Below are 18373 nucleotides of genomic sequence, written 5' to 3'. Positions count from 1 at the left end.
ATGATTAGATATTACTTCATTTTGTTGCCACAGTTTGTGGAGTGGCTCAAGGGTGAATGATAAAGATAATTTCTGACAAAGTTCTGCTATAATCATCTAGGAACTAGAAACCTTCAGTTTTAGACTGGCCAAATCATGATAGGATACAGTAACTGTCAAAAAAAAAAGTAAGTATTGGTCCTGACAGAATATTCTCACCTACTGTATTTAATCATGTCCTTAGTAATTGGCAGTAACAGAAGTATGAGGGTGCATATAAGGCAAAGAAATGATAGGAAATTGTTGAGTGCCTTCTAAATTACTGAGATTAGAATTCTCAGTTTATTTTAAAACTTTTTTCCTCTAAGTCTGTTTATATTCAAATTCCTTTTGAATGCTCTCTTAATAATGTTTAGTAACTTAAATACTTATCCTAGTACCTACTATGAAAGCTTTTTGCCTATTAATGTTCAATCCAGTACAATTCAACAAGTATTTATTGATCACCTATGTAAACAGTACTCATTAGGTTATTGCAAAAGCATTATAAACTTGTCTCTTCTCCCATGAGCATTTTTAGTCATTGACGTTTCAATCATTTACTCTCCTTGTTAAGTAGACTGTCATTAGTGCAAACACAGAATAGACCGAGCTACTTTTCAAATGTATGCATCTGCATATAGGCTTAGGATTTAAGATGTAAACAGATCAGTTTTGTCTGCAGTTCTATGCCCCACTGCCCTCTCCCTAAAAAAAGCAAACATTAGCATAGTTCTCACATCTTGCTCTAGTGGCCCCACCACCAGAGATTCTGAGTAGATCTAGGATGGAGCCATAGACTTTGCACTCTTACAGGCTCCCATGTCATGCTGATGATGTTCATCTTAAAACGACTTGGAATCTACCTGAACTGCTTTTTTAGATAGTTAATATCTAAGACACAAAGTTAATGTCTTAAATTATATATTTCATATCTTTAAATAGATTTGATATTTGCTATCTTTAAATAGATTTAGGAACCATGGGCCAGGCACTACTGGTGACTTAACTTATTAATTGATTAAACTTCAATATATAAGGTGAAATATCAAAAATATTCATTAATGTGATTGGTCTGTGGAGTATTCTGTCTGTCAACCTCTCATTTTTGTCTATTTTAGTCATGTTACTCAAAATTTGTTAACTTTTTCCACTATTTTAGATATGCTACTTGGGACTGTTTCTTGTTTTTATGTTTATTTATCTGTAGATTTACAGTAATTGCACCTCCCTCCTTCCCTTCCCCCCACCACCTTCTTTCTGTAACTGCTAAAAAAAGGCCTATTTTAAATGGCACCATCAAAACCTCAGAGACAGATGAGCTGCTAATAAGTTTACACACATTACTAGGCTTTCAAATACCCTTTCCTGCATTAGTCTGTATATAGAACTTGTATATGTGAAAGTTGGAAATACATTTTTAAATGGTACCTTTTATAATTATTAACTTTTAAAACTCTTTATTTTTCTAAGGAAGAAGAGACAGACAATGAAGAAAACTTTATTGATCTTAATGTTTTAAAAGCCCAGACCTATCGCTTGGTAAGTGGCATGGTATATATACAGGAACAACAAGCAATCGGTACACTTTTTCTGCTGGAAATTGAAACAAGTACCAACCATTGTTGGCCATTGCTTAGTGTGTCATTTGAAAAGTTGATTTCAAAACTGCTTTTCTAGATATAAAATAAAATAGCAAATATAAAAATCCAAGGGTGCAAGGAGGGCAGTTAGCCTCCTGTCTATACCATGAAAATTAACACAGTGCTTCTCTGTAAACTGAAAATAATTTATTTGCCTTATTATGTCATGGGTATTAAACTCATTTTCAGTGGAGACCACATTAGCTTCATGGTTGACTCCAAAGGCCCGAATGTCATTTTAGGACTGTATACATGTAACTCTAGGGAGCAAGGCGCTCTACATTAGGCCCTTTGAAAGCAGCTGCAAAGCTGATGTGGCCCCCCCCGCAGTGAAAATGAGTTTCACACCCGTGCCTTATGTCATTTTTTATTGTGGAAACATACAAGGTCTGTCCAGAAAAGGTCCAGCCATTGTTAATATAACAAGAACAGTTTGTGCAGCATTGATGTAACTTTGCAGCCAAAGAGAGTGGATTAGAATATGCACAAGTAAACAATGACAACTTCACTGTACTAGTCACTGGGGATGGTAGACACCATTGAGTGAGCATGTGTACTGTGTTGCCATGGCATTAAAGTGACTGAATGAGTAGAGCATGAATCGGCATCAATTTTGCATTAAGCTTGAACATTACTCCACTGAAACTATTCAGATGATTCAGAAGGCCTTCGGGGATGATGTAATGTGTGCAGTGTGAACAAAAATGGCACAAACACCTCAAAGAGGGTCAAAAATCTGTTGAAAGTGATCCATGTTCTGGAAAGCCTGCAACAAGCAGAACACCTGAGAATGTTGAACATATATGGCCATCAGTCAACAAAGATCGGCGACTGACAGTGCGAGAACTTGAAACTGATCTGGGAATTCAAAAGCTACTGTTTCTGAGATTTGACACAGGACCATGGCCTGAAACATGTCATGGCAAAACTTGTTCTGTGGCTTCTGCTACCAGAGCAGAAGGAACATCATGCAGTTGCTAATGACTTGATTCAAACCATTACCAATGAACAAGATTTTCTCAAGAAGGTCATAACAAGAGATGAATTGTGGTCTACAGCTGTGATCCAGAAACAAAGGTCCAGTCATCCTAGTGGAAGTCACCTGGTTCTCCACACCCAAACCAGACTCAGCAAAGTCGCAACAAGATCAAGATCACATTAACTGTGTTTTTTGATTAGGAAGGTGTTGTCATCACAAGTTCGCCCCTGTTGGCCAGACAATAAGTAGTACAACCTCAATGTTCTTTGTCAGTTGAGGGATGCAATACGATGAAAATGGCCACAGATACGGGAAATGAGTGATTGGCAGGGTCATCACAACAATGCACCTGTTCATGCATCACATCTCACATAGATTTTTTTGGCAAAACATCAAATCACCCAGGAGACTCAACCCCTCTACAGCTCAAATTTGGTGCCCTGTGACTTCCGGCTTTTCCCAAGCTAAAACCACCTTTCAAAGGGAAGAGATTTCAGGACTTTGATGAAATTCAGGAAAATACAACAGGGCAGCAGATGGTGATTCCAACAAAGGATTTTGTAGAATGTTTTAAACAGTGGAAGAGACCCTGGAGAACTGTGTGAGGTCCCAAGGTACCTACTTTGAAGGGAACTGAGGTGCCATTGTCCTATGTACAGTGTTTCTTGTATCTTGGGTCTTCTTCAATAAATGTCTCTATCTTTTGTACTACATGGCTAGATACCTTCTGTACAGACCTCAGTATATTATTTGATTTCAACTTATTTTTCTTAATAATGGGCTAGTGCTGAAGTGTTCAGTGGTCTTGATATGGGATAATGGCAATTGGTAATTAAATTAAATATAATTCTCTGAAATAAATGGATTAAGATTGGTATGTGGATAGACAGGCATTGCCGTAAGTCAGTTTTTGCTGTTTCAATTAGGAAATACAGTATTTTGCCATGTAATATGTTCCCATGTATCATACACCCCAATTTTTTACCCAAACTTACAGGAAAAAAATCTTCCTTTTCAATTTTCTAACTCAATTTTTATTTATTTATATTTAGATACTTGTTTTCTGTATTATAAAGGAATTTTATAACTTTTTGTATTAGAATTTTAAAGGAGTTATACTTTTAACACATAAGCATAAATAAAAATTAAAAACATTTATATACTACCCATGTGTAATGTACACCCTTATTTTTCTTTCACTCAAAAGTTTGGGCAAAAAAAATGTGCATTATACACAGCAAAATACAGTAAATCTAGTCTATAGAAGAGAACCCACTGAATGAGATATTTCCCAAGTTAATATGGGACTTTTGTATTTTTTTATATATGTGATATTTCAACAAGGTGGTACCTATTGCATGCTCAAAAAAGTACATTCAGTAAATATTATTTGTATTTTTTTTTGGTCTAAACTTTTCAAATGAGTTTGAATCTAGTTTTGAGTTCATATCATAAAGACTTCGCCAGTCACCCCACCCCAGGATAATCTTTTCATTTATCACTTCCTCCTTTAGTATTTTTAGTCAGCATTAGTTACTATCAATGATATATGTACTTTTTCTGCCCACTTGAGGTACAATATAACTAAATGATACAGCTAACTTGCCTGAATCTGTGAGTTGACTTGAATACTTTTAATACTTAATAGGTGTCTGAACTTGCACAGGTTTCCATGCTTCTTGTGCTTATCTTTCTCATCTGTAAAATGAGGATTAAAATATTCCCTTTTCACAGGGTTTTTACAGATTAAAAGAGTTACTATGTGTATAGTGTTTAGAACAATATCTGGCATCTAAAAAGTCCTGAATAAGTATTGGCAGAAACCAAAACCATATCTCTCCCCAGTTTCCCCTCTCTCATAACAGAGATAACTATCATTTTTTATTGTCTTCGTAGTATAACACAGAAGATACTGAATAAATAATTCTTAAATGAATGAATATTTTTTATTGCTCAATTGAAAATTTTATCAGGAGAGAGGATCCAAGATAGAGGCACAGGTGGTCGCACTGTACCTCCTCGCTAAACCAAAACTAAGGACAACAAGAATTTACAAACAAAAAACAACCAGAACAGAGAGAAATGAACCGAATGGAAATCTGAATACCATAAATCCAGTCCGGTAAGGAGAGGCAGAATCAGAGGTCTACGAAGAGGGATCGAGGGGTACCAGCAGGAAAAATCAGTGGCTGGCAGATGTGCGCGCAGGGTGCAGACCTCAGACCGAAGACTGAAGCTGACGGACTGGTGGCAAACCCTGGGCATGGAGGCAACCAGCAGACCCAGTGAGGCGCGCAAGGCAGCTGTCTGCGGCTGCATTTTCGTGTGCAGAACTTAGCGAAAACGTGCGGTGCAACACAGACCACACATCCCAGGGACCCAGAGCCGGGAAACAAAGCCTGAAGGCACCGATTGAAAACACCTGTGAAAGTTGAAGCTGGGAGATTCTCTCAGCCTCACAGGAGGCTCCTTGGAGAAACCCACAGAGTCCGAGAGAGTGCACAAACCCACCCGCCCGGGAGCTAGCACCAGAGGGGACCAATTTGCTTGTGGGAAGCAGCAAGGGGGACTGGAGTCCTGGTGAGAGCGGAGCAGGCGCTATTGTTCCCTCTCGGACCCCGCCCCCACATACAACGTCACAACCCAGCGACTGAGGTACCCTGCCCTGGTGAACACCTAAGACTCCACCCCTCATATGTAACAGGTGCAACCAGACTAAAGGAAAAAAATTAAATTAAATTAAAAAGATGGCTCAAAAACAGAGTTAAAAGTCCCAGAGCCATTTTTTTAAGCGACCGAGAAATAGCCAACCTATCAGATGCACAGTTCAAAGTACTGGTGATCAGGATGCTCACAGAATTGGTGGACTTTGGTCATAAATTACATGAAAAAATGCACATTACAGTAAGTGAAATGAAGAAAAATGCACATGGAACCAATAGTGATGGAAAAAAAAAAACTGGGTTTCAAATCAATGGAAGGGACCAGAAGGAGGAAAGGAACAACCAAACAGAAAAGAATGAAGAAACAAGAATTCAGAAAAATGAGGAGAGGCTTAGGGACTTCCAGGACACCTTTAAACGTTCCAATATCCGAATTATAGGGGTACCAGAAGGGGAAGAGGAAACATAACAAGTGGAAAAGTTACTTGAACAAATAATAAAGGAGAACTTCCCTAATCTGGCAAGGGAAATAGACTTCCAGGAAGTCCAGGAAGATCAGAGAGTCCCAAAGAGGTTGGACCCAAGGAGGAACACACCAAGGCACATCATAATTACATTGCCCAAGATAAAAATGAAGGAGAGAATTCTAGAAGCAGCAAGAGATAAGGGGACAGTTACCTACAAAGGAGTTCCCATTAGAATGTCAGCTGATTTCTCAAAAGAGACCTTGCAGGCAAGAAGGGGCTGGAAAGAAATATTCCAAGTCATGAAAGGCAAGGACCTACATCCAAGATTACTCTGTCCAACAAAGCTTTCACTTAGAATGGAAGGGGAAATAAAGTGCTTCTCAGATAAGGCCAAGTTAAAGGAGTTCATCATCACCAAGCCCTTATTATATGAAATGTTAAAGGGACTTATCTAAAAAAAAAAGATAAAAAATATGGACAGTAAAAAAAGACAACAAACTCACAGTTAGTAACAAGCACACCTAAAACAAAAGCAAACTAAGCAAACAAAGAGAACAGGAGTGGAACCACAGAAATGGAGATCACATGGAGGGTTAGCAACAGGGAAGCGGGAGGAGGGGGGGAAGATATAGAGAATAAGTAGCATAGACAATAGGTAGAAAATAGGGGGAGGGCAGGAATGGTATGAGAAATGTGGAAGCGAAAGAACTTATGACACATGGACATGAACTAAAGAGGGGGAATGTGGGTGGGAGGGGGTGGGCAGGGGGTAGGGGAGTGAAGGGGGAGAATGGGACAACTGTAATAGCATAATCAATAAAATATATTTAAAAAATTTTTATCAGAATAGTATGTTAACATTTACATCTAAACAAACTCCAATTGTAACAATACACTTACAGATTGCTTTATAGTTTTCAAAGTAGTTTATTTACTAATTTTTTTAATTGTTATTCTATTATAGTTTTCCCAATTTTTTCCCCTTTGCCCTCCTCTGCCCAGCCCATCCCCTGCTCCAACAGTCAATTCCCATGCTGTTGTACATGTCCATGGGTCATTCGTGTTCTTTGGCTAGTCCCTTTCCCTATCCACTATTTTCCTCCCCCCCCTCTTGCCTCATTAACTACCCATCTGTTTTCATATTTCCATGTCTCTGATTCTATTTTGCTCATTAGTTTATTTTGTTCATTAGATTCCTCTTATAGATGAGATCATATGGTATTAGTCCTTCACCAACTGGCCTATTTCACTTAGCATAATGTTCTGCAGTTCCATCCATGCTGTCGTGAAAGGTAGGAATTCCTTCTTTCTTTCTGCTGCATGGTATTCCATTATGTCAATGTACCATAGTTTTTTGATCCACTCATTTATTGTTAGGCGCCTAGTCTCTTTCCAGCACTTAGCTATTGTAAATGGCTATTGTAAATGGCTGTAAGTTCTTTTGAATTAGTGTTTCAGGATTCTTAGAGTATGATCCCAGCAGCAGAATCACTGAGTCAAAAGTTAGGTCCATTTTTAGTTTTTTGAGGAAATTCCATACTGTTTCCCATAGCAGTGTGCCAGTCTGCACTCCCACCAACAGTGCACTAGGGTTCCCTTTTCTCCACATCCTTGCCAGCACTTGTTTGTTGATTTATTAATGATGGCCATTCTGACAGGTGTGAGGTGATATCTTATTGTGGCTTTAATTTGCATCTCTCTGATGGCCAATGATGTTGAGCATTTTTTCATGTGTCTTTGAGCCATCTGTATGTCCTCCTTATAAAAGTGTGTATTTAAGACCTTTGCCCATTTTTTAATTGGATTGTTTGTCTTTCTGGTATTGAGCCAGGTAAGTTCTTATGTATTTTGGAAATTAAACCTTTGTCTGTTATATCATTGGCAAATATGTTCTCCCATATGTTAGGTTCCCTTTTCATTTTTATAATTGTTTCTTTAGGCGTGCAGAAGCTTTTTAATTTAATGTATTCCCTTTTGCTTATTTTTTTCCTTTAGTTCCCTTGCCCTACAAGATATATCAGCAAAAATATTGCTACGTGGGATATCTGAGATTTTACTGCCTGTGTTTTCCTCTAGGACTTTTATGGTGTCACGACTTATATTTAAGTCTTTTATCCATTTTGAGTTTATTCTGGTTTATGGTGTAAGTTGGTAGTCTGGTGTCATTTTTTTTTTTTTTTTTGCATGTACCAGCCCAGTTCTCCTAACGTCACTTATTAAAGAAGTTATTTTTAGTACATTGTATGTTCATGCCCCCTTCGTCAAATATTAATTGACCATGGAGACATGGCTTTATTTCTAGGCTCTCTGTTCTGTTCCATTGATCTAGGTTTCTGTTCTTATGCCAGTACCAGACTGTTTTGATTATAGAGGCCCTAGGTATACTTTGATATCAGGTATTGTGATCCCTCCTACTTTGTTATTCTTTCTTAAGATTGCTGAGGCTATTTGGGAACTTTTTTGGTTCCATATAAATTTTTGAAATATTTGTTCTAGATCTGTGAAACATGCCATTGGTATTTTAGTAGGAATTGCATTGAACCTGTAGATTACTTTGGGTAGTATGGACATTTTAATTATGTTACTTCTTCCAATCCATGAACACAGTTTATGCTTCCATTTATTTGTATCTTCCTCAATTTTTGTCATCAGTATTCTATACTTTTCTGAGTACAGATCTTTTGCCTCCTTGGTTAGGTTTATTCCTTGGTTAGGTTTATTCCTAGGTACTTTATTTTTCTTTCTTTTTTTTAAAGAGTTTTTAAAAAAGATTTTATTTATTTTTAGAGAGAGGGGAAGGTAGAAAGAAAGAGAGGAAGAGAAACACCAATGTGTGGTTGCCCCCCACATGCCTCCCCACTGGAGACCTAGCCTGCAATCCAGGCATGTGCCTTGACTGGGAATCGAACCAGCAACCCTTTGCTTCGCAGTCCAGTGCTCAATCCACTGAGCCACACCAGCCAGGGCTACTTTATTTTTCTTGTTGCTATAGTTAATGGGATTTTTTTCCCTAGTTTCCCTTTCTGATATTTCAATGTTGGTGTACAAAAATGCCCTTGATTTTTAATATTGACTTTGTATACTGCTATTTTGCCAAATTCATTTATTAGGTCAAGTATTTTTTTGGTGGAGAGTATAGGATTTTTTATGTAGACTATCATGTTATCTGCAGATGAGTTTTACTTCCTCCTTTCCAATTTGGATGCCTTTTTTTCTTTTTCTTGTCTGGTCACTGTGGGTAGAACTTCCAGTACTATGTTGAATAAGAGTGATGAAAGCAGATACTCATGTCTTGTTCCTGATCTTAACGGGAAAGCTTTTTAGTTTTTGCCCATTGACCATGATGTTGGCTGTAGGTCTCTCATATATGGCCTTTATTATGTTGAGGTATGCTTCCTCTACCTCTACTTTGTTGTTTGTTTGTTCTTTAATCATAAGTCGGTTCTGGATTTTTATCAAATGCTTTTCAACATCTGTTGATATGATCATGGGGTTGTTGTCCTTTATTTTGTCTTTGTGTTGTGTTATATTTATTGATTTGTAAATATTGTACCATCCTTGCATCCCTGGGATGAATCCCACTTCATTGTGGTGTATGACCGTTTTAATGTATTGTTGTATCTGGATTGCCAATATTTTGTTGAGGATTCTGGCATCTACATTCATCAGAGATATTGGCCTGTAGTTTTCTTTCTTTGTTGTATCTTTACCTAATTTTGGAATTAGGATGATACTGGCCTCATAAAAAGAGTTTGGGAGTCTTTCCTGTGCTTGAATTTTTTTGAATAGTTTGAGAAGGATAGGGGTTAGCTCTCCTTTAAATGTTTGGTTAAATTTGCCTCAGAAGCCATCTGGTCCAGGGCTTTTGTGTGCCTGGAGTTTCTTGATTACCGCTTCAATTTCACTAATTATTTTCCATTTCTTCAGGCTTTCTGCTTCTTCCTGATTCAGTTTTGGAAGATGGTATGTTTCTAGAAATTTGTTCATTTCTCCCAGGTTGTCCAATTTCTTGGCATATAGTTGTTCATAGTAATTTCTTACAATTCTCTATATTTCTGTGGTATCAGTTGTAACTTCTCCTCTTTTGTTTCTAAGTTATCTATTTGGGTCCTTTCTCTTTTTTTCTTGATGAGTCTGGTCAAAGGTTTGTCAGTTTTGTTTATCTTTTCTAGCTCTTGGATTCACTGATCCTTTGAATTGTTTTTTTAGTCTCTATGTCATTTCATTCTCTAATCTTGATTATTTCTTTTCTTCTACTCACCCGGCCCTTGTTTGTTGTTGTTCCTCTAGTTCTTGTAGATACAGGATTAGGTTGCTTATGTGTATCTTCTTTAGGTAGGCCTGTATTGCTATGAACTTTCCTCTCAGGACTGCCTTCACTGGGTCTGATAGTTTTGGGGTTTGTTCTGTGTTTGTTTTCATTTGTTTCCAGATACTTTTTGATTTCTTCCTTGATCTTATTGTTAACCCATTCATTATTTAATAGCATGTTATTCAGTCTCCTTGAATTTGAATGTTTTTGAGTTTTTTTTTTCTTGAGGTTGGTTTCTACTTTCAAGCCATTGTGATCCAAGAAGATGCTTGATATGATTTTAATTTTCTTGAGTTTGTTGAGGTTTGTTTTGTGTTCTACCATGTGGTCTATCTGAAAATGTCCCATGTGCATTTGAAAAGAATGTATATGTTGCTTCTTTGGGATGAAAGGTTCTGTATATATCAATTCCATTTGACCAACAGTGTCATTCAGTGATACAATATTCTTACAATTCTTTATATTCTTTGCTTGAAAGATCTATCCATTGTTGACAGTGGGGTGTTAAAATCCCCAATGATGTCCTATGATGACTACGTTGCTGTTGATATCTTTCTTGAAGTCCTCCAAGATATTTCTTTTATATTTAGGTACTCCTATGTTGTGTGCATATATATTTACAAGGGTCATATCCTCTTGTTGGACTACTCCCTTGAATATTATGTAATGACCTTCTTTGTCTCTTGTTATGGCCTTTGTTTTGAAGTCTGTTTTTTTCTAATGTAAGTATTGCTACCTCAGCTTTTCTTTCATGTCCATTTGCTTACAATATATTTTTCCATCCCTTCACTTTCAGCCTGTGTAGATTTTTTGTTCTGAGGTAGTATCTTTTAGAAAGCTTATGTATTGATAGTGTTTTCTTATCGACTCAGCTATCCTGTGTCCTTTGATTGGAGCATTTAATCCATTCATATTTAAGGTTATTATTGATAGGTACTTATTCATTGTCATTTTTTCCCTTTGTACCTCTGTTCCTCTCTCTCTCTTTTTCTTCATCTTCTTAAAACAATCCCTTTAGCATGTCTTCCCGTTCTAGTTTGGTGGAGTTGTACTCTATTAGCCTTTTTTTTTTTTGTCTGGGAATCTCCTTATTTCCCCTTCATTTTAATTGAGAGCCTTGCTGGGTAAATTAGCCTTTGTTGCAGGCCTTTGCTTTTCATTACTTGGATTATTTCATGCCATTCCCTTCTGGCTTTTACTGTTTCTGTTGAGAAATCAGTTGATAGCCTTAGTAGAGCTCTTTTATATGTTACTAGCTGTTTCTTTCTTTTTGCCTTTAAGATTCTCTCTTGTCTTTAAATTTTACCATTTTAATTATGATATGCCTTAGAATGGGCCTCTTTCAGTTCATCTTGATTGGGATCTTCTGTGCTTCCCAGACTTGCATGACTTTTTCTCTCATCAAGTTAGGGAAGTTTTCAGCCATTTTTCACTTGATCTTATCCAAAAGACCTAGAAGTGATAGCCATTACTTTTTCAAACAGATTTTCTATCCCTTCCTCCTTTTCTTCTCCCTCTGTTTTCCTGTGATGCAGATATGATTATGCTTCATATTATCCTGCAGCTCCCTTAAACTATCTTTTTTTTTGGTCTCTGTTTGTTTTGTTGCTCTGCCTAGGTGTTTTTTTTCCTACCCAGTCCTCCAACTTGCTGATTTAACCTTTTGCTTCATGTAGCCTACTTTTAATTCCTTCTAGTGTATTCTTTAGTTCAGATATTGTATTCTGTATTTCCTCCTGGTTCTTATTCATAGTTTCTATGTCCTTTTTCATGCTGATGTGGTTTCCACTAAGTTCCTTGTAGTTTCCATAGAGTTCCTTGTAGTTCTCCCTGAGTTTCTTGAGCATCCTTATAACCATTATTTTGAATTCTATGCCTGATAGATTGCTTGCCTCAATTTCATTTAGCACCCTTTTGAGGTATTTCTTCTTTTCTTTCAATTGGGGGTGGTTTCTTTGTCTCCCTATTTTAGGTGGCTTTTTGTGTCTGCGTATTAGATTGATCTGCTTTGACTCCCTGTCTTTGTGGTGTGGCCTTATGTGGTAGGAGACCTGTGGCACTCAGTGATACAGTCTCCTTGATCTCCTGAGTTGGATGCTCTTGGGACGCCCTTTATGCCATTTATGTGGGCTCTCTTATTGTAATTGGATTTTGGTTTTTGTCCCATGATTCTTTGGTGAGCTCTTCTCTATGGCTGCCTGACTGAGAGTCACACCACCCACAACTTCTTGTATACTGTTGTAGGGGTGCAGATGGTGCAGAGCATCCTCTATACTCCTTGGCTTCAAAAATTTGTATCAGCCCTGGCTGGCGTAGCTCAGTGGATTGAGCTCAGGCTGCTAACCAAAGTGTCGCAGGTTCGATTCCCAGCCAGGGTACATGCCTGGGTTGCAGGCCATAACTCCCAGCAACCGCACATTGATGTTTCTCTCTCTCGCTCTCGTTCTCTCTCCTTCTCTAAAAATAAATAAATAAAATCTTTAAAAAAATTTGTATCAGCTGAGATGCTGTTGATTGTTCAGGTCACTTTTCGGAAGATAGCTGAAAGTTCATGCTGGGGGCACAAGCAAGTGGGCTCAGCTTCCACCTACTTGGCTGCTATCTTCTGAATTATTCAAGGTACTTTAAAATACATATTTCACTGACCTTGTAGGGTAGTTAGATAGGTGTTATCTCCATTTCACATGTACAAAAACTGAAAATTATAACCCTAGGACAGTTACTCTTTTAAAAAGCTAACAAATTAAAGAAGCTAAATTTGAACTTAGTTTCTTCAAACTCTCAAGTCTATTGTTTTTTCCCCCCTTTACATCGCTACAAGAGTTCAACAGGGTAAGTATGGTTTGATTCCTGACTTAAGCAAGGACATAGTGGCACTTGGTATTCGTGTGTGTGTGTGTTGAAGATGATGATGAGAAAGTTCTCCTAAAGTATGAGGGAGAAAAGAAAAGTAGAGATGCATACATAGTTATTCTCAGGAAGAAACTGGCATTTGTGTTATTTATTCTTATACTGATGACATAAAGGCTATCTGGGATTCACTTTGGACCAAGTAGTTTTGAGTGTTGGGAACAAAGTAATTTAATTTGCCTCTACCACTACTCTTAAGTCCCTGTTAGTCCTAATTTCAATTTTTCACTTCAATTAAGCTATGTAAGGAAAGGTTTTCCCCCTACCTGAACCTTTATAAATTAATTGTCTATGTATTATACTCTTTGGATAAAGATTATAAAATGTATACCCTTTCAAACTAAGACTTTGTATGGTTGCATTTTCACAAGAGGAAGTCTGAACACAGGTGTTTGTGAGTGGTCAGCCATGAAATACTAATGAGACAGAAAACCCCTTCATAGTTTAAAAAGTGTGGCAAGCTTTTGATGTTGCCCATAAAGCCATCTGCCTGAGACAGTTGTATCTGACCCTAGCTTATGATGGCTCAGGTTGCTCTTTCTCCAAGACGGAATTGCTGTTAGGTTAGTAACATAGATCTCAGATTTATGTTACATGCAGCAGGTGGACTCATAATGCAGAAGAAATATTATTTTAGTAAAGTTGAATGTGATGAAGTCTTCACTAGAACGGGAATGATATGGACTGTCTAGGAAATTGATGTACTAAATGTACTCGTGCATGTGACTGTGCCAGCCCTGCAGTGTATGGGTTACAGTAGTCCCTCTCCACCTGTGGTTTTGAAATAATAGATGCTGCTCCAGTCATTCTCCAGTCCCTCACCCTGCTTTATTTTTCTTCACAGGCCCTGGCATTATATTAATTTCTGATTTGTTTATTATCTATTCAAACTACTAGAATGCAAACTCCTCAAGAGTGGCAGCTTTTTAACTTCCTTTTCACCTGTGCCTGGTGTTTAGAAAGTGCTCAATATTGAAAAATACTGGATGAATACAAATATGCATGAATGCTATTTTATATTTAGAATTTTATAGGCAATCTATAGTTTAATCTTCATGGAAAAAAGAAACCTCTTAATAATAATTATAAGAAAAACCTACTTATATTCCTTTCTTTCATTAAAGTGAAGTCTGGACCCTGGAAAGTATGCTTTTAAGTATCATGATAATTCCAGAAAATGGGGGGGTATGCACAGGCATTTTTCTGAGATTTGTAGAAAATGGATCAAGAGAGAATGTAAATGAAAAAGATGTGTTGCAGATTGTGTTCTCTAGAAGTAGACACTGAGACAGAGTTTGGGGTGTGAGACATTTACTGTGATAGGAAGGGGGGAGGCAGTGGCATTGGGCCAAGGGAGAAGTCTAGCTGTGATTTGGGCCTGACAAACCCTAGGCCAATCTGGTAAGGAACTCTGGAGCAAGTGTTGCCTTCTTGGCTCAGTGGAGACTGCTCTAGGAAGGACATAGCTCGTAGGAAGGACAAGGTGGCTGTCTACAAGTGAGGCAGAGCTTGAGGGAGCTGATGGCAGGAACCTTTTTGCTGGCCACCTTTCCTGCAGCTGAGCAGGAAGTTCTTCCTTGAGAGGTGACCTGATGGTCTGTCTTCCTGACTTCCACAACATATTTAAAGCCTGTAAACTGCTAATTTTAGCAATTTTAAAGGGAGTGTGTGGCCATTGACTAAACTTCGTACTGTCTCCCTAACTGGATCCAGTTAGGAAGACACAGGCTTGTCTTCCTACTGGAAGCATTGACACAGCAGCGATGTTTCATGAATGTTGGAAAATGTGTCCTAAGAAAGCAGTTCCTTCCACCAATGGCGAATGCTTACAGTGATGAAATTGATTTGTTTTGGAAGCAGGTGGTTTTCAGAACATTTATTTACTTTAAAAACTACAAGGTGGGGCAAAGGTAGGTTTACAGTTTTTTGTATGGAAATTAATACAATAATTAGTAAATAATAATACAAGAATGAACTCTATGTTTTGCATACTCACAACTGTAAACCTACTTTTGCCCCACCTTGTATTTTTAAAGCCATTCTCACTGTGTGCTTTCCCCCTCTTTACTCTCTTATCCCAGTTATGGTTTTACCAAATCTAATTTTCAAGAAGATAATTCCTACAATTAGTAAGAGATTGTTTTATGTTCCAAATTTCATTTTCAGGTTAGTTATTCAAATTTCGATACAACTTTTCTTAGAAGGAAAAAAATTATCGATGGATATAAGGCTTTAAGGCTAGCCCACAAATTTTTACATTCTCTCTGTTCCTCTGATTCCTGGATGTTTTTGAAGTGTGAACTTTAGCCAAAGCCTCTCTCAGAGTGATCCTGGGGGAGGACACTGGTGCTGTATTAAAGCTCTGACAGTTGGGTGGGGCCCCCGATGGGTAGGGTGTCATAGAATGTTCAGAGATGTAAGGGGTGGGGGTAGGAAAGGGAGGACCTGGTGGCAAGGTGTTAGGGGGTGTTCTAGTCATTTCTGTTTCTATCTTGAGTGTGTCTACTAGAAACTGCCTGCATGTTTGTGGAAGTGATGCTGTGATTATGAGTGGTCTTTGTAGCTCCCCTCCATTCTGAAGCTCAATAGAATCATAGCAACAGTGTTCTGGCAGCATAACACAGATGCGTCATTCTCCTCCCCCAGTGAAAAAAGATGGGAGGGAAGCTGTGCACTCCCTGAATTCTATTTTTAAATGCCCATCACTTCATTTCAAAACATTTTTTAAGCATGCCATAGATACCATTCTTCCTTGAGGTGCTAAATTTGAGGTTTTAGAGACCAACTCCTGAGTTAGACAGCATAAAACCAACTATCTCAAAAGATTTGAACACAATCGGTTTTTAATTACTTAGCAAAAAATTTATTGTACCAAGAATGAGAGAATTTTTAGCTTAAAAAAGCAAAAGCTGTAAGGAAGTAAAAATCTGGGCTTAGAATAAAAGGTGTCATCATGGCAGGTCTGCAATATTGTAATCAAAAGGGGGAAAAGATGGATACTTTGCTTAATATCTTAAATACTTTAAATTTTCTTCATTTTACATATTACTTACAATTCTTAGCAAAATGTCTTTTCCAAGTAATATAGGGGAAAAATACTGTTCTACAATATAACTTGCCCCATGGTACCACTGGTTCCGATTCCTGCTTGAGGAAAATGTTTTTACTCCTCCTTCCCTAAAACATTTGAATGTTAGTCCTACTTTCTGTATTGGGACTATGAAAAGTCTATTATTTCACAGGAGAAACAATGAAAACACCACATGTTTAAGTGTGATGGAACACACTCTGACTGAGTAAATGCTTTTATTTTCCTGGTAATTAACCTGCACCACCCTATCAGTTTTATATCTGGAGATGAATAGGAAATGTAGGTTAGAGAAGAAAGCTGTAGTGCTTCCTGCACAGAGGAGGCTCAAACAGCAGTTCTTGCTGGGTGTTAAAGAGAATTTTGCTTGATCTTTGTATAGTTTTGAACCTACACTTGAAATAAGATAGATCCTTATTTTCATCCTGGTATTATTGTGAGCCTATCAAGAACTAGGGCAAGGACTTTTCAAGGTCCCTTCCAAATCTGAATCCATAACTTCAAAATAGTTGCTGTGGCTGAAATAGCAGCCATAGGTAAAATCCAGGCTGCACAACTGTAGCCACATCACAATAGCAAATTAACCTCTCTGTGACTCTGCTTTCTTCTCTGTAAAATGGGGACACAGTCCTTCCCAGGGTTGTTTTGAGATAACCATAACAACTTGTGCACAGCACCTAGCATGATGCTGGCATAGATTATGCCCTTGATGCATTTCTTAAAAATTTTTCACCATTCTTGGAGACTGGGATTAGTTACATTATTTATTATGTGCTGTATAGCAGAACAGAATAAAGAAGCCCTCATCTCTCAATACTTACTAGTTTTTAGGTTGCCATGATTATTTTTGAGTAAGAAGCTTTGATGTAAATTAGTAAGCCCTGGTGATGTCATGGTTTTATTTCATAATCAGTAACATGGATTGTTATTGAAGGCCCACTAGAGTAAATCCGCTGTCACATAAGGTCTCCCCTACAGAAATAACTAAGGGTAATTTGAAGAAAAGTGATATAATGATTTTTCCAGCAATTATTTAAGAGTTATCATTTTATAAATAGATAGGCTATATTTCCTGAATCAACACAGTAGATATTTCTTATGTAATTTAATATGCTAGATGGGTACCCAGACTATGTGCTTTTTTTCAGTTCTTTATAAACCTATAATCTTGAAGCCCGTGCATACCTATTGCCACCCACCCCTACCAGTGTCAGTGCTTTGAATATGTGCCTGGTGGATGATTCATTTTTATCCAGGACATCTAGTTAGTCACTGAGACCTGTGGATGCAGCCTTTATAATACCTCTCATACCCATCCCTTCAGCTGTCCGTCAAAGTCAGGCCTTCTTCCTCTCTGTCTGGACTGTGTGACAATAACAGTCCTAAATGGTCTTTGGTCCTTATCCTTTAATCCCACCCCACCCTTTTTAAAAATAGTTTTACTATACTCTTCTATCTTACCAAAACATGACTTTTATCAGGTCATTCTGACTTCAGTAACTTTTGATAGCTTTTCAGTGTCTACAGGCTCATTTAGATAGATTATAAAATGGTACCTCTTACGTCTGGCCTTCAAGATCCTTTGCAGTTGGGTAACTGTTCACATAACCAACCTTATGGTTTTCCACTGGTATAACTTTGTTCCAGGTAAACAGGTCCTCTCAGTTTCCAAACAACTCACAACCACATGGGCTTCCATTCCATCATCCTCTTTTCCTTTGTCTTTTCTCTAAAATGCCTTGCCATCATCTTTCTACCTGACTTAAAATGCTCAAGTTTTAGTTCAAATTCTGCGTCTTAAGTGATATCTTACTTTATCACCCAACCCGTTTTAATTCTATGACCCACAAATTTTCATAAAACATCACTAGAATGTTCTTTTGTAAGGATTTTTATCATCTTATTCCCTCTTCCTAGAACAAAACAGTACCTGGCATATAGTAGGCACTAAATAAAGATCTGTTGGATAACAAAGTCATTGTACCTTGCTTGCAACTCTTCTTTGCCTCCCCTCTGGCTTCGAGGACAATATTCACATTCTTTAGCCTAGTTTTAAGGCATTTCACAAGCTATTCAACTCTTTTTATTTTTCTATCCAGTATTCTCCTTTCTAAACCCTAGTCTCTCTGTGGTCTTCACAGGCCATGCTTATACATATTTTATTGTTTTTGTTTATGATGCTTTTCTGCCTATAAATTATTGGCTTGTCTCTTTTCTAGTTATTTATATTCCGTGAATTTTTATGAGGTTAAACTGAAACCTCACATTGCCATTACAACACACTTCTGTCTTA

At 37.7% G+C, this 18373-nt stretch overlaps 1 protein-coding gene across 1 annotated transcript in view; it reads left to right on the top strand.

Annotated features, from left to right (window-relative positions):
• Positions 1-18373, top strand: part of IFT57 (intraflagellar transport 57) — a 73830-nt gene that overhangs the window by 17606 nt on the left and 37851 nt on the right. The window contains exon 5 of the mRNA XM_028505137.2: positions 1492-1560. Coding sequence (XP_028360938.1) covers positions 1492-1560 — 69 coding nt within the window. The remainder of the gene's footprint in view (positions 1-1491; positions 1561-18373) is intronic.

This window comes from Phyllostomus discolor, chromosome 2, assembly GCF_004126475.2.
Source record: "Phyllostomus discolor isolate MPI-MPIP mPhyDis1 chromosome 2, mPhyDis1.pri.v3, whole genome shotgun sequence".
In the NCBI taxonomy this organism is placed as follows: domain Eukaryota; kingdom Metazoa; phylum Chordata; class Mammalia; order Chiroptera; family Phyllostomidae; genus Phyllostomus; species Phyllostomus discolor.
The sequence above is the reverse complement of the archived record's forward strand: the minus strand, read 5'-3'. Positions and strand labels throughout refer to the sequence as shown.